Source organism: Cupressus sempervirens, chromosome 7 (assembly GCF_028749045.1).
Source record: "Cupressus sempervirens isolate cs-2001-9-10 chromosome 7, ASM2874904v1, whole genome shotgun sequence".
Classification (NCBI taxonomy): domain Eukaryota; kingdom Viridiplantae; phylum Streptophyta; class Pinopsida; order Cupressales; family Cupressaceae; genus Cupressus; species Cupressus sempervirens.
Genome location: NC_143124.1, coordinates 705,983,583 through 706,000,764, shown reverse-complemented (window position 1 = coordinate 706,000,764; position 17,182 = coordinate 705,983,583). Strand labels below are relative to the sequence as shown.

The following is a 17,182-nucleotide window of genomic DNA, read 5'->3' as shown; positions in this document are numbered from 1 at the left end:
TTCCCAATGATGGTGATGCTCCCGTGCCTAATTCTTTTCCAACAATGCTTACACCCCTTCAACATGCTTCCTATAAGGAAATTCTTCGCAGTTAAATTATATTACCATCATAAATAATCATAACGACTAACCACCTTTTCAATTCATAGATTCGTGATAATTAATCACTTGCATGTTATCTTCATATGGAATTATAACAACTAACCATCTTACCATTTTGCAGGATTATAACAAATTTAACTGTCAACTGACTTCATGTGAACCTCAAAGGCTATATTTTAAATTAGGTCAGAAATTGGGATGTAACACATATATACATGCAACAACAACAAAATTCATAGACCACAATGCTAATATTGAAGCAACATGCCAAAATGTACCACCACATATACTAATGTTTTAGTCCAAATGACATAACAAAATGCCAAAAAAAAAACCACCATATCAATGTTTCGATTCAAAAATAATAATAACATTAATAATCAATCATTATTGATAATATCATTAAAACAATCAAACAAATCATCATCACTCATTGCAAATTAGAAGCACAAAAAGTGCCAATAGTATCAATACGAGAAATGTCAACCTCAGGGACAACCTTAGCATCACTAGGTAGCTTGTGATCAACATCATAAATTGCAAGTGCAACAAAGTGGACTATCGAATCTTCCAATTTTACACGCTCCGATTCTGCATCCCAATATTTTGCATCCCCTTTTTGTAAGCGTTGTCTTTGTGTTGTGATCCTCAAGTTTGAATGCACAAAAACCAAGTTGTTTGCCTTCTTGGAATTGAGTCTATTGTGTTTTATTAAGTAGGTGAAGGATTTTGTGCTCTAGTTCCTCTCAATGATGATGAACTAGCAACCTATTGAGATTTTCAACTTTGAAATCAAAGTTAAGAATGTTGAAAAAAAACTTATAAAAATATAAATTCAATATTCATCAACAAGAATTTTGAAATTAGAATCTTAATAGTTAAGAACTCAATTGTGATAAAAATTTATTGGAAATAGGTTGTAGGTGTTGGTACACTTGTCCATGCAAGTACCACCATTTATGTGTATCAATATTGTTTTTGTCTTCAAGAGCCTCAAAACCACAATCATTGGTGCTTACAAAACTCATGAATTCAAACATCACTATAGGTTGTATATGATCGAGATTGAATCTTTGAAGGGCTGCCTTGTACCCATGAGCAACTTCAGGATATTTGTATGGGGCAACTCTAGTAGTACACTCCCTAAGGACCAATTGATTATAGAACCTAGGGCTCAATGCAAAGGCAAGGGCACCCAAAGGGCTCAATGCAAAGGCAACGACACACAAAGGGGCAGTCATTTGTTCCATCTCTCAACCATTATTATTTGTAATTCCTCGAAGAACTTTTCTTTAGTATCTTGCTCTCTCAATTATGATTTTCTACTATTCTCAATCATGCTATCTGTGCCACCATATAACTCACCCATGCAAGGGCTATCCATGTTAGTGTATTGGATCATGCTCAATATGGGCTCATTAAACCTCAGGAGGTACTCAACACGATCCCTCCAAGAGGAATTTATTTTCATTGCCTTAATGGGAGTTGCCTTAGTACTACTAGGTTGCCTTTGTATACTCTAATTAGCATTGATTACCATTATAAGCAATGCCTCTTTAAACTTCACAATCTGTCTCAAAACAATAGTGTTAGCAGCAAAACAAATTGCAGCAACCTATTTTAAACCAAAACAATAATAAATTAAAATCAAGATCACAATTTAAATTTAAAAAGTTAGAAATTTTAATAAGCTAAAATCTAAATTTTAAATAATTTAACTTACTTTTAAGAGCTCCAGTTTCAAGAATTACATAAATATGGTTTATGACATATGGTGGTTAGTGACGAACATTTGGATCTCCTATATATTGTCATTCATTTTTTTGATCCACTCAAATTTAGCACCATTTTTCGCAGCATTAAGTTGAGTGGGCCTCAACATTTTTTTGCAGCATTATGTCTTCCTCAACAATGTCTCTAGGTTCATTATGAAATGATATTTCTAAGGACCGCTATGCTCTCTTACTTGTCACCAGTTTTTCAGGAACATACAAGAATCGATGTACCTCTACAGATGGTTCATTGGTAGTGGAAACTAAAGCCATAAATGTTGTTTTGGTTTTATTTCTAAACATTTGCAAAGTATGAAAGTTTGGATTCCTTGTTGCTTTGTCTTTGTGTTTTTTTCTCTTGAATATATTTGTCCACGATATGGTTTGGAAAGAGTTTTAGGTATTACTCTATAACTTTTGGCTTCATCGTACATAACTTGATCCCTTTTTGACCCTTTTTGAAGGAAAACGCACAAATGTGCTTCTACTCTACTATAACAGCTACTATCTTCCTCTTTGCAATGGCTTTAAATCCACAAATAACCTCCTCCACCTAGTATTAGTTAAACCATTTCCACATATTTTCACAGTGGAGAGGTTTTATCTGTTTTGACCAAACGTTTCCAATGCTAGAAACACTTGCCATTTTATGAATCTGTAAACAACACACAAAGCCACTAACCAAAATCAGAAAAGAAAATAGAACTCCATAGCTCCTTTCATTTTGAAAAGAAATGCAAAAAAACCTTCAAAAACAAACAAAATAAACAAAACCCTACCTCTTTTGTTGAAATCTTCCTCTTCAATGCCTTTGAAGAGTTGACCACACTTGAAACCATGTAGAAATGGCTCACAAACAAGCTTAGAGCATGCAACAATCACCAATCAACATTATTTGAGCAATGACAACCAAATAAGGAAGTTCAGCAATGGAGGCAACAAGTTCTTATGTTGATTCATAAATGCACAAATGACTTATAAAATGATCTTTTGGTGCTTTTAGTGGTCACTTTTAGGGTTGGAGGGTCGAATAGACATAATTTGGCAAAAAAACTTTATCAAATAATTTAGTGATGTTTTCGGCCAAATTCGCCTCAAATTCTCCTCAACATTGTTTCATGTCCTTGTTGGTATTTCAAAAGTCTACCAAATTGTCAAAATGTCTTGTCAAGTCCTTCTGGCAATCTTTACTACAAATTTGATTGTCTACGACAAATTTCTTGTATACTGAATCTCGACTTCAACTTTCAAGGAGAAAATGTAGTAGCTTAGCTTTTCTTAATATGGGTTCTAAGTGGTAAGTGTTTCGTATGAGGAGGTGCTAGTGTCAAAGTGTGTTTTGATGACTTGCGCACAGACTTCTGGATATGAAGACTCATCCAAATCTCAAATGACCCATCATGTTAACACTCAATAAAGACTATCTGTACTAGATTTTTGCAATAAGGACATGCTTTGTCCTAAAAAATGTATTGAAATAAGCCTCAAACATTGGATTCTTGATGCGATTGTTATGAACCTTGTAATGGGACTCGAAGAAAAAACTGCGAGCAAAAACCATAACTAATCTCCAACACAAAGCGAGAACAAGTCTAGATTTAAAACATACATAAGAAAACCCACACTGGTACAATTTTATAGATTTGATAATCTAAAGGTCAAGGAATTATTTATCCTTTTAAATTTAGTAATAAAATGGTTAACAACTTCCAAACTATGTTGTTTTTCTTAAATTCCTAAATCTGGGCATTGACCAAACACAAACACCAAGGCCAAAAATGGAGGACCCAACCCCCAACATGCAAAAAAACTTAGCCATCACACCATGCCCCTAAGAGCAACTTCCACATTGCATTTTAACCAATGTAACACCAGTACAAGGAGACGCCAAGATGAGTGTCCAATATGGGGAAATAAAGGCCTCAATTAGGAATAGTGGCGAGGGGACTTCATACTATATAGAACATGAAATGCTAGTTATGAAATTATGTTTCAGTATAACATGCCAAATTGCAATACTTTCACATAACAAAATTGCAATACAAACCAAAACCATTGAACAATCAACATAGTAACATAGTACATACCCAATAGTAGCATTTATCAGCAAATAGGATTTACATTAGTTCTATCAAATATCAATTATATCATAATTGATAAAGATGATTACAATGAGCAGCATCATGCATGATATGAATCATGATCAATATCAAAATGAATACAATATCATGTCAAAATGATAAAAAGTAGTGATGGGAAGTGTCTAATCATCCCCCAAGCCAAAGTACTCATCACTGGAACTACTAGACTCCTCATGCTCAAGTTCCGCAAAAGGAACACCAACCAATCCTACATCTGTTTTTACTGCTATCTCATCCTCATCAATATGAGACAAATCATTTGGCTCTATATTGCATCATGTTACTAGGCTCTATTTGTGCACATTACAACTAGCTTCTCCTCTCTCTCTTAGAGGTAAGTTTGTTCCTCTTAATAGAGTGGATGTAGCACCCAAGCACCCAATTCGAGGTAAGTTTGTTCCTCTTAACAAAGTGGATGAAGCACCCAAGTACCCCTAACATCCCCAAATAGACAAGCGGTGTGGCGACAGGTGTGGTTGCAGAGTGGCGACACTTGTGTGGCAGTGGGGATACTTGGGTACGCCAAGTACCTATCCAGGGGGCATCCCTGCACTATGTACTCCTAGGTTTTGGGCTGGGTGCACAACCTTGAGTTTAATTGATTTTATCATGGGGTAACCTTTAACATTAAAGCAACTGAGATCTCCAACTGTATCAAACTGATTTTAAACTTTCTCTTTATTGCTTTCCGAGTTATGATGTTATCTTTCATTCTACTTAAGTTATTTCAATTAATTATACCTTTTGTTAATATCACTTTCTCCACAATGCTACTTCATTTCTAATGCACTTATTTCCTTGGATTATAAACTCCACAAACAGCATCAGCCTAACACAATCATCAAAAAAACAATAATAATAGAGCCCTGTTATATGATAACCAAACCTTATCATTCTAATAATTTTTCTGCTACACTCTACATCCAGTCTCAAGTAAAACTCAAAATAGATAGGTGTTCTATAGAAAACTCTATATTTGCATACACTATTACATATTCCATGGCCATAATTTTCTTTATAAACAAGAAGAATAATAGTAATAGCTTTGAAGTAAGTTAAAAAGCGAATGACTAACTAAATAAAGGGCAGATCTATATGACATACCTGAATAACATCTAGCATTTTGCGAGTCTGAGCAAAAATCAGGACTCGATGATCCTCTGAAATGAGATTATCCTGCATGATATCTTGAATATTAGGAACATTATTTCAACTTATAATTTTATAATGAAAGAAGACTGTTTGCCTCAAATATCAGTAAAAATATGAATAAGCTCACCAATAAGACCATCAGAAAAGCTATCTTGCAGGACATGCTTCTGTTTCTCCTCTGGCTACATTCCAAGGCATCGTTATTTCCTACAGATTTGGCTATCTCCTCTGCAAAAGAAACTTCTTCTTGCATCTCTTCTAACACATCCTCCTCTCCATCAAACATGGATTCCATTCCTTCAGCTATGTCATCAGTAGCTCTTTTTGTCAAAAGTCCAGGATGGTCACAAATTTTTTTCAATACCTGGTGCATAAATGGAAGAATATAGCAGTTGACTGAAAAACAATTCCAGGTCTTGATAAAATGAAAGAGAATTCTAAGCAAACAAACAAGACCAACAAATGCACAATTCTTATGTCGGTTTTCAAGAGTAAGAAGACACAGTTGGGGAGAATAACATGAGTGTTCAATTGCTGTTTCCACCAAGAAAATTTTATCATCTTGGGACACTCTTAAATGTAAACCACCAATAAGACTTGAAAAGAGTATGAATAAGTAGGTCACAGCAGCATTAAATGATCACTCACAGTTAGAGCAGCCAAGGCCCTTCCCTTAGATGAAGGCTGATAGGCTTTAATTGCTGCTTCACTTTTAAGGTAAGCGGTGTAAACTTGCCGCTAGAGAACAGACAAGTGACAGTTTCATTTAATCAATTAGTTAATCATATGGACAAACTTAAAGGTTTCCAAGAGAGAGGAAAATAAAGTATAACTAGAAGTGCATAACAAAGACTCTTACCTGGTAACCCGTCAATTTCAACCAAACAATTATATCATCCTTTTTAGCTAGTTTTATACTCGTAGAATTGCTGGATTCTGGAAAGACTTGACTCTTCATTCGACGCAAAAAATATGGCTGAATTTTATGCCTCAAGTCCTGAATATTTAGATAGCGATACAACACCGGTTACAGATAAATCACTTAGAATTTTTCGGGAAAACAAAAAGCTTAAGAGCAAAACAAAGCTTTACGAATAATGTTGATTACAGAGGAATTAGCTCTCACTGGAGACCCACTAGCAGAAAAATGATGTTAAGGCTTGTAATTATCCCTAGTCCAAACCAACACAAGCTAAATTAAAAGCATATATATGAGAGCAAGATTCAAGGCACCCTTGTAGATTTACTTATCAACATCTCGAGTTTTTAGAAAGTATCTTCCTAATGTCCTCGACCAAACGTCACATCCTAGCTAAGAGTAAGTATTATAAATGGTATATTGATACTAATTAATTATATTTTTATATTAAGATCTTCCATTAGTATCCAACATGCCTAAATATTGAAACTTTTTGGGAGTTCCATCAGAACTATCACTTCAATTTCACTAAGACATGTTTCCACTTACCCAATGAATTTGTGTAACGCTGGATTCAAAGGCATCTTTTCAAAATACATAAATCCTGCATTTGGACAAAGCATGAAGATCTCTAGACTTCAAATTAAACATGAACAGTGAACCAGTTACCAAATGAAATCATCAAAACCTTAGTGATAATTTTCCCCAAGACCAAACTTAACATTGTTTTCAGAGCAGTTAAAGCTGTATGTTATCAAAAAGGTACACAGTTATCAGCATATATACCTCTTTTTTAATACAGCAGGTTACCTCGGACAGCAAAGAAAAAGAAATTATAGCTTATGTTTACTTTTGAATGATAGCACTTCAATCATTGTTATATAAGAAATTTAATTTACCATGTAGGTTATGTGCTTTCCAAACTATCAAAGATGTCTCATTTTTTTCAGTAAAAGCTAAATCACCAGAATTTTATATTTTAGCTTTGGTTTCGGTATGGGTTTAATTCTGGGCCCAGTTCTTGGCCAGTTCTACCTGGGCTCCACCTGGGTCCTTCCCAGGCACCCAGAATCTATGTGGATTCCTGCTGTGATAAGATGAGAATAAAATGGACTAAATTCACCTAAAATCAACGTTATAGTGTAAAGCATTTTGGTTTTTGTAGCATCTATGAGATATTTAAAATATTGTATGTTTTTTTATATGCAATCTTGCATCAGCCAGAAAGATTTCCTTTCAAATTATCTATTCACTATCCTAGTTGGACAATTTACTATTTTTTAAGGTAGCAATCGTCCTAGTTGGCTCATTATCTTATGTGATTCCTTATGGCATGGTCTAGGCATCATGGAGATCCCATGTCTAGCTTTGCAATTCATTATGATGTTTCTGGAAAAAGTTATCTTAAGATTGATAGTCCTATATTTGGTTTTCTATTCCGACGACCACAAAGGTAAGTTTCGGCTTGCGATGGAGTTTTAAAACATATGATGCTTAATTGGTGCATTGTGCTATGTTGTCATACATGTGGTTGACCCTCTTCTATGTTCACACGACATGATGTATCATGTTGAGGGTGTTCTTAAGGATTTGGGTTCCAACCTATGTATTTGCAATATGTTTCCTTTATCCTCTAGATTATGGATTGGACAATCAACTTGTAATTGGTGAGATCTTGAATATAAGTAAGGCAATAGTCCTTGTTTTAGGCAATATAGATAGATGGAAAATAGATGCCACTCTAACATCGAATTTGATAAATAATCAAGCTTGTATGCCTAGAAAGTAAGAAGGCTTATATCCTAAATCTATAATCTGCAATTGCATTCCAACTTGATGATAATTAAAGTTCCACTTCCTTATGGGTGGGTGTTATTATTGTTTTGTATTATTATTTCCATTGTGATAGTTTTGGTTGCAAGATGTGACATCTCCTTTTGGGGACTTCTCTGACCTTGATTGCATCAAGTGGTATCAGAGCTCAATTGCAATTATTGGTTTATAGATATGAATTCCTAAGCTTGTGGAGTTGTTTACTTGTTGCTTGTGGGGTGGCAAAGTTGAGGATTTGACCCACATCAACTAGTAGCTTACGCAAGGTGATCAAGAATAGAATTTGTTGTTGACTGGCACGACAGGGAGAATTACAACAATGACATATCAGATTGAGTTCTAGAGACCGTAAACCCTAGAAATCTTGGTTTTGACACAGCAAATGGTATATCTGACCTACATTTGAAGGGGGATGTGCAAGGAACAGTTCTTGATTTAGTTGGGAAGCAAGTTGGTGATTCTAAGACTAAGTAGATGAGTTGTTTGAGGCAAATACTTTGTGTTGGTAAATTGCTTGTGGTGAAAGGCAATTGACACTTGTGATCAACTCGTTGAACTAGAGGAGACTAAAAACCTAAAATTCCTTAAGTTTGCAAGGATGCCCCTAGAAGGATGGATCCTAGAAGGCTAGAGCCTAGAGCAAATGATGGAGGAATTCAGAAATGAGATAAGGACTAAAAACTGAAATGCATTGACTAGGGCTAGGAGAAACCCTTAGACTTGAGATGAATTTCAAGAAGTTGTTGATGATCTTGAAATAGCTAAAGTTCAAATCTCTGCATAAGAAGAAAGATTGCTGAGAGCTATGGTACAAATGGGTAAGAACAATAGAATTGATGTTCCTTGCTTTACTAGTTTATTACATCCGGAGGAATTGATAAATTGATTTAATGAATTAGGAGATTACTTTGAGCTTGAAGATGTTAGAGATCCACAGAGGGTTAGGTTGCCAAAGACTATGTTGAAGGGTCAAACTATCTTATGGTGGAAGAGTTACAAAAGGACAGAGAAGATAATGGTAATGCTAAGATCACTAGATGGAAAGTCTTGGTTTCTACACTCAAGGCTAAGTTCATACTGAAGGAGTACATGAAGGAATTTTAAAAGTTGCCAATCAAATCTGTACACCAAGAGTCATCTAAGGAAAGGTGGTTAGGTATGTTACTAGATTGAGACTTAACATTCAAGATGAGTTATGTAAGCTAAGGATTAGTACAATTGAGGATGTTTATCAATATGCTCTAAAGGTACAAGATAAGTTAAAAAGAAGATAAGTTGAAGAGAAGACAAATTACCCCTAGGGTTAGGGATAAACTTGTTGTTGATAAGGGCAAAGATAAACTTGTGGTTGAAGAGGAACTTGATTAGAAGATTCATGGAAGGGGCAAAGGCGATAGAGAGTTCAAAGGTACTTTCCTCAAATGTGGGAGTGTTGGACATAGAGTTTCCCAATGTTTGTTTGGTTCTTGCAAGGGAAAAAAGACCTAGTGATACATGAGGAACAAGATGAGGAAGGTGAACTTTGAGGAAGAAGTTGAGGAAGTTGCGCCTGATATGGGAGAATCTTTGATGATCAGGAGCAGTAAGTAAGAAGAAACTAGAATCTTATGAGTGGATTAGGGGCTAAGAAGTTGTTAATGATGTCACAGATGGAGTCAAGCAACAAAGGATAAAGCAAACATTGGTTGTTGGTTGTAGCGATGACAAAGGCAAAAGCCATTGGTGTAGTGAGACTGATCAAGGTAGAATGGATGTTGAGAAGTATCAGGGCAGAATGACACCGAATGTTGAGAAGTATCAAGGTAGAATGGCACCGAACATGCAAAGTTGATGCAGACATTTTCCTTCTAATGGAGACGATATGTGGGTTAAGAATCAACATGGGGTTTATGCTTTGAATCCTATCAAATGTTCATAAGTTCCTCTTATGAAAAAATTTTAAGCTCACTTGGGGTGTCTGATGCGGGAGCATCCTTGGGTCGTTGGCAATCTTGCATTGTCTAAAAAGAAGTTTTTTCAATTTATTTGTGTACAAGTCCAATTGGAAAATATCTTGTCATTTGAGGTAGCGATCATCCCTATTGACTTGTCAGCTCATGTCATCCTTATGGCATGGTGTAGCCATCATGGAGATCTTTTCGCATTGTATGCGCATTTTGCTGGATAAAGTTATCTTAAGATTAGTTTGGTCCTATTTTAGGTTTCATGTTCTAACAACAAAGGTGGCAAGATTTCGCTTGTAATGGAGTTTCATGACATACAATGTTGACTAGCATGTTGTTCTATGTTGTTATACAAGTGGCCAACCCTCTTGTGTGTTTGCAAGCCATGATGTAATTATTTAAGGGTGTCTTATGGATTTAGGCCCTAGGATAAATGTTTATAATACATTTCCTTTATCTTGGAATTTGTGGATCAAATAACGGATTTGTGGCTGGTGATCTTGTATATAAGTAGTGCAGTAGTCCTTGTTTTAGAGAGTGTTGATAGATGAAAGACAGTTGGTAGTCTAGCATTGGATTTAATAAATAATCATAATTATATGCCTAGAATGTAAGAAGGCTTGTGTCCTAAATCTATAATCTGCATTTGCTAGCCAACTAGATGATAATTGAAGTTCCATTTCCTTATTTGTTGGTGCTATCATTGTTTTATATTGATATTTCCGCTGTGGTGTTCCTGGTTGCAAGAATGGACATCTCCTTTTGGAGAATTCTCCAACATTGACCGTATCAATTTTTTACCCTCAAGTGTCATTGTGTAATTTGTTCTTGCTTGATTTTTTGTTTCCAAATATTGCATTTCTTGTATTCTAGTTCAAAATTTAACATGGTATCTAACCGAGCGTAAGAAAACAATCAAGAACAAAAAGTTTTAAGCTTCGAATTATTCTTTGCTCTACTTTCAGTTTGCTTGTTTTAGCTTCCAACAATAGTAAATGGACTCAAGGTAGAAGATAGGTTGGATGGTGCAACCAACTTGACTTTATGGAAATTTGGAGTTCCCATTGCTCTTAAAGAAAGTGATCTTTTGAATTGTATGATTACTAATGTAGCTAAACCTTCTGATGATAATAAGAAAGCTCCAAGCCAAGAAAGGTATTGATTGATTATGTTAAGAATCATCGAGTACTTGCTATATCCAAGTTGAGTTTAGATAAAGAGATGTTTGAGTATCTTCAATGTTTGTATGAATTCAACAACACTAGTAGAGCTCTAGCCTTAAGATGCCAACTACTATATATTAAGATAGCCAAAGGACAATCTATTGCATATTTCTTCATGAAGGTTATAGAATTGAAGGATCAACTCAATGCTATTGGAGATTCAATTGAGGACAAAGAACTAGTTATGTTGGCCACGAATCACATTCGTCACTCTTGGGAATCTTTCATTCAAAGAATTGGCAGAAGAGATGAACTACACAAGTTTGATCAATTGAGAGCTGATTGCATTCAAAAGGAATGTGGATTGGAGGCTAGAGGAAATGGGCGTAAATCTCACTGTGACAATGATTATGTCATTGTTGCCCTAACTTCTAAAATGAAAGGATAGAAAGGAAATTTCAACAGGTACAAATAGGAATTATGATTCAACTCTTTAACCTAAGAAGGATCTCTCAAGAATCGAGTGTTTCAAAAGTCACAAGTAAGGTCAATTTGCTAGTGATTGTTCATGAAGACCCAAGAATCAAGTTGCTACAAAAATGTTGAAAATAATTATAATAGAGAACCAAGAGAAACCTCAAAGGGTTTCTTATTTATTTCTACTCTCTCAAGTAATCTTCCTACTAATAATGATGCTTGACTAACTGACAATGGAGCATCTCATCATATTACAGGATGTTGTGAGCATCTCTATAAACTAATAGAAAAGGATTCTCATTTACAAGTTATTATTGGTGATGATGCTTGCTATTCTATGAGAGGTGTCAAAACTGCATCTTTTTGTTTAGGCTCGAGGATTCCTATTCATCTAAGTGATGAGCTGCTCGTTCCTAGAATCAAGTGAAAATAATGTTACATACCACATTTTTCTTTATAATTTAAAATATTCTATATAGTCGTTGAGATTTCATGTAAATTGGAAATTTAGTTAATTTGATTATTCGTTATAATTTCTTGTGAATTGAGCATGGTTGGTTAAATTGGTTATTCATTATGAATTACTATGAATTGGAAATGGTTAATTAATATGCTTATTGATATAATTATATTTGAATGATTTGGAAGTATGCTCGCTCTGCTATTTCTCCTTGCAAGCGCGACGAAAGAGGGGAAAGCATTGACAGAGAGGGAATAGGGCATGAGCACCAACCTGCCACCAAGTTATTAGGTATTTGCCTAAACCACTTTGGCTAGAGAAAAGCTAACTAGGACAAACTATATAATACCATGTATCCACTATTAGCTCACTAGGTCATCTAATCAAAAGATTTATATATATATATATATATGAACAATAAGAAAAATAAAACAGTTACCTTTAAATTTAAACCTAGGTGTTCTACACTATCTGATGTCGGATATGTTATATTATAGATAATACGCATGGTACCTAGGTACATTTGTGCATATTTCATTATACATATATATGTGTTTATGTATACCTTGAAATAACACATGTATATATGTATACGTATACATTAATGTAATGAATATGTATGTGTATAAACAACACGTACATGTACACTTAGATAATATGAATATTATCTATAATAGTGTGGGAGAATACCAAATACCAAAAAAAATTAAATTATCTCAAATGGTCTAGCGGCCTTTTATGTTCCATTTAATATTTTAGCCTTCTATATTATTTATATTTTTGCCAATATTGCAAACGCATGCTTCACCACCTTGCTTTTTTCATGCACCTAACTCCTTGTGCTCATTCATTCCTGTGATAACCAAAACTTTTTCTATATAGTTGGCAATCATAGTCACTCGACGGCTTGCTCTCAATTCATCCATTTATTGTTGCCAATCTGCAATGATCGGTCAAAAATATTTACAAACCAATTTATTTTTCTTTGCCAGCTTGCACGCTAAACATTGTTATTTGATTGAGACTCGTTGGATTTCATAGCTCGAGCAATAAGAAGCAAGTGACATCGACATTGCAGCCTCTTGTCAAGTCGTATCTCATGAATTTTCCATCTTATTTCATGCTTAGCCAATAATGACTATAGTGCATTAATCTTTATAGAATGGTCCAATCGGACCCTGTAATATTATTTGCAAGGAAGTTCGAACTAGTGAGGGACTGTCATACCAATCATGCAAGGAGCCTTGGGCTTCCATTCTATCTTTGTTCTTTTTTAATAGATTTCCTCTCTAAAGCTTATGTATTGTAATGAGAAGAATATTGTGTATATGTCATGTGCTTCCAAATATAGTGGCATCGATCTCTTATGTCTCTAAGATTATAGAAGCATACCTCTATTGAAGGGTGTCTACCTCTATTGAAGGATGTCTAATTACTTAGAAATCATAACTCTTTCTTGTCCTCATTCAAGAAACTCTTGAAAGGCAAAAGATATTTCTTTATATCATTTAACAAAGATAACTTAAGCTGGAAAGTTACTCTAGGGATCATCAAGGATGGCCAAATATGGCAAAGATGAATGATGTAGCATGTGTAAATTGGATAGTATGGACAATCTGCAGAAAATAGAAAGATGCTTCAAAATTAAGATGAAATTACAATATGAAAACTAATAATATAGTCAACTTGTGGTGGGAATTGGGTATTGGTTTTGTTTGTCAAGTCGATTGATGGATGATCTTGCACATAGTGTCTTTGGACATCCCTGGCCAGGGTAAGATTAGTGGCAAAAGATGTTGCTATAATCACTAGGGATCAAGATTACTCACAGTTGGATTGATAGTTTGTTAGGAGGCTTTGGCAATCTAGTCGGTTATGTAGTTGACAACTCAACACCAAGATGCTCAAGTGGCAGGATGAGATCGTGTACGCGTGCCTTGTCTTGTGCGGGGTAGGGCCATTCTCTACTGAGAATGAGTGGGTATTACACTAGAATGAGTGGGAGGTTAGAATGAGTGGGAGGTTAAGCCTCTGTCAATGCTTCTCCTCTCCTCCAAATGTCAAGACATGCACAGAACATATCGAATCTACTTCTCTTCACACAGTATGATCTAAACCTTCCTAGTATTCCATTGTTCTCTTTTTTCAATTTGCAATTATATTTCAGTTTCAGCTTTATATATATATATATATATATATATATATATCAGCTAATCCATTTGATAGATTTTTCTTCTTAACAAAGAGTAGTTAATCTTCATCTATTAGTTAAGGCCTTATTATGAAAATGAGATTAATGAAGGATACAAATAAATGAGATTATTATGAAAATGAGATTAATAGTTAAGGCTTCGGAAATTTCAGCTGTTACAAATAAAGGATACCAATTGGCATTTGTGAAAGGCAAAATTCTTGCATGGAAGAAAAAAACCAGCACTTAGAAAGCTTGTGAAATTGGGGTTTGTCATGATAAATGACATTGTATACGGTGCCATGATAATGCACCTCATAAGAGTGTAAATATAATACACTTAACACAAAAACACTCAGAGCAGGTGCAAAGAAGGTGCCCATAGCCAGTAGCATGACAGACTATATAGACTTTTAACTATTCAAGCCTTGGCGCATAATTCCATGAGTTCTAATTAGTTGTGGTATCAAAGATTCGCTCATCCAAATTTCAGAATGATTTCCTCCATGGAGAAGATAGCCATTGGTCTTCCAAAGCTCAATCAAGAACATGAGGGTGTCTGCAAAGTTGTGGTCTAGGTGAGAACATTAGAAGTCCTTTTCCATCTAGTGAAAGTAGAGCAAAAAGAAAGTTTAAAGTTGCTTCATTTTGACTTGTGGGGTCCTATGTATGTTGTAACATTAAGTGATTTTTCATACTATGTTACTTTTATTGATAACTTTTCTCGTAAGACCTGGATTTATTTTCTGAAAACTGAAGAGTCTAATGAAGCATTGTCTAGATTTAAAGAGTTCAAACCTCTAGACGAGAATTTGCCCAATAAGAGGATCAAAGTTTTAAGCCTGACAATCAGGGTGAATATTCTTCACGTATATTTCATAATTTATGTATTAAGTTGGGATTAAGAGGGAGTTTTGTGTCCCTTATAATCCACAGCAAAACAGAAACACTAAAAGAAAGAAAATGTCTAGTTTTGACACAATGAAAGCCATAATCAATGATCGGAGAATAAATTCTAGAAAAAATGAAAGCCATAATCAATGATAGTTCTGAATTGCAGTCCACATTAAATTCTAGACAAAACGACTCAGTACAGAGCATTCACAAGTATCAAACCAAAAACTGGTAATTTCAGAAATTTTGGGTGCCAACTTTGCATTCTTGTACCTAAAGATAAAAGGTGTAAATTGGAACCTTCAAGCAAGATGGGACTTTTTGTTGGCTGCAGTGAACCTTCAAAAGCTTACGGGGTATACATTCTAGGTCAAAACCAGACTGAAATCAGCACAGATGTTTAATTTGAAGAAGATGTAGCTTGCAAAAGATCTAAAGGGATAAATAGAAATGGATAGAGAAAATCATCAGGCTTTTCAAGATGTAGATATCTATTACCCCAATTCCCCTTATGAGATTTGGTGAGAGACTCCTAATTTAGATTATCATATTGATTTTGTTGATCCTGTAAATTTAATTGCTGGTCCAATTAATGTTTCATTTGACAAGAAGAGACTTTTGTGGGCCAGGCATACAATGCAAGAGGCTTAAAATATGGGGAAACTCATTGCACTTTCAGAGAAAGTTAGAAACCTCATAAGTTTATTACTTGTGTTGCATTAATGAGTTATAAAAATAAATCTGCGCCTTCAAGCTTTGAAGAGGTTTTGAATTATCAAGTATGGAGAGATGTCATGACGGAAGAGTATCAATCGAATATCAAGAATGATGTTTGGGGCATTGTTCTTAGGCCTAAAGGTAACTTTGTTATATCTTCTACATGAATATTAAACATGCAGCGGATGGAAGTGTTAAAATTATAAAGCTAGATTTTTAGCTAGAGAGTTTTCTCAAAAGGAAGGTATGGTTTATGAGAAGACATTTGCTCATGTGGCTTAGTACAGTTCCAACAAAACTATCATTGCTATTGCAATTGTTAAGTTATGGAAATTATATCAAATGGATGTGAAGGCGGCATTCTTAAATGGTGTAAGTGAAGAGGCATTCATTGAGCAAGTGTATATCAACTCCTATGGAAGCAAATCTGAAAAAGTTACATGAGGTCACAACCAGTTCAGATTTAATTGAGCTCACTTTGTATAGATGATTGATTGGACCACTAATGTATTTGGTCAATACTAGGCCTGATATATGTTATGTTGTCAAAACTCTCTGCCAGTTCATGTGGGATCCTAGACAAATTCATCTTTTTGCAGCCAAGCACGTCTTGAGATATGTGCATGGTACAATGGGTTGTGGTCTGAAATATACTTTTTGTGAAGGACTGAACTTGCAATCTTTTTCTAATTCAAATAGGGCAGGGTGTGTGCCTAATATAAAGAGCATTTCAGATTGTTGTTTCAGCTTTAGTTTCAGCTATGATTGCCTACTGCAGCAAGAAACAATCATGTGTAGCTCAAAGTACAGCAGAAGTTGAATATGTTGTGAGGCAATATGTTTTCACTTGAATATGTAGATTCTTTGAACAAACAAAGTTGTGTGAAGCTTTCGGTTAATCCTGTTTTTCAAGATCGAACCAAGCATGTAAAGATCAAGTATCATTATTTAAGAGATATGGTTCAAAGGAAAGCAATTGAGCTCTAGTACATTTGCACGGATGAGAAGACAAGGAACATTCTTAACAAGCCACTTCGTAGATTGAAGTTTTCCTATTTTTGTTATAAGGTTAGTATAGTGGAGAATGATGCTCTTGTTGAGAGAATGCCTCAGCTTTAGTGATATTTATTTCATGCTGTAATGCGCATTCCTTTGTGATGGAGAAATTTGAGGTAAAAGCCCTTGTAAAACATTTTTCTCTGTGATGGAGAAATTTGGGGTGAAAGCCCTTGTAATACATTTTTCTCTAGGGACGGAAAAATTTGAGGTGAAAGCCCTTGTTGCTCTTTCCACTCATGGGAGTAGTCATACTAAATGTCATGTTCAGACACTCCATGACAACATCATGTTGAGTGACTCTATGACGAGAGCTTGTGTTATTTCACACATGGGAGTAATCATGGTGAACATCATGTTGA

General features: G+C 35.0%; 1 protein-coding gene across 1 annotated transcript in view; it reads right to left on the bottom strand.

Moving 5' to 3' along the window:
• Window positions 1-17,182, bottom strand: part of CHR24 (chromatin remodeling 24) — an 83,541-nt gene that overhangs the window by 19,912 nt on the left and 46,447 nt on the right. Inside the window, exons 9-12 of the mRNA XM_089792588.1 lie at window positions 6,027-6,164; window positions 5,816-5,905; window positions 5,295-5,531; window positions 5,120-5,191 (exon numbers count right to left, since the gene is read on the bottom strand). Of these exons, the coding sequence (XP_089648714.1) occupies window positions 5,120-5,191; window positions 5,295-5,531; window positions 5,816-5,905; window positions 6,027-6,164 (537 nt within the window). The remainder of the gene's footprint in view (window positions 1-5,119; window positions 5,192-5,294; window positions 5,532-5,815; window positions 5,906-6,026; window positions 6,165-17,182) is intronic.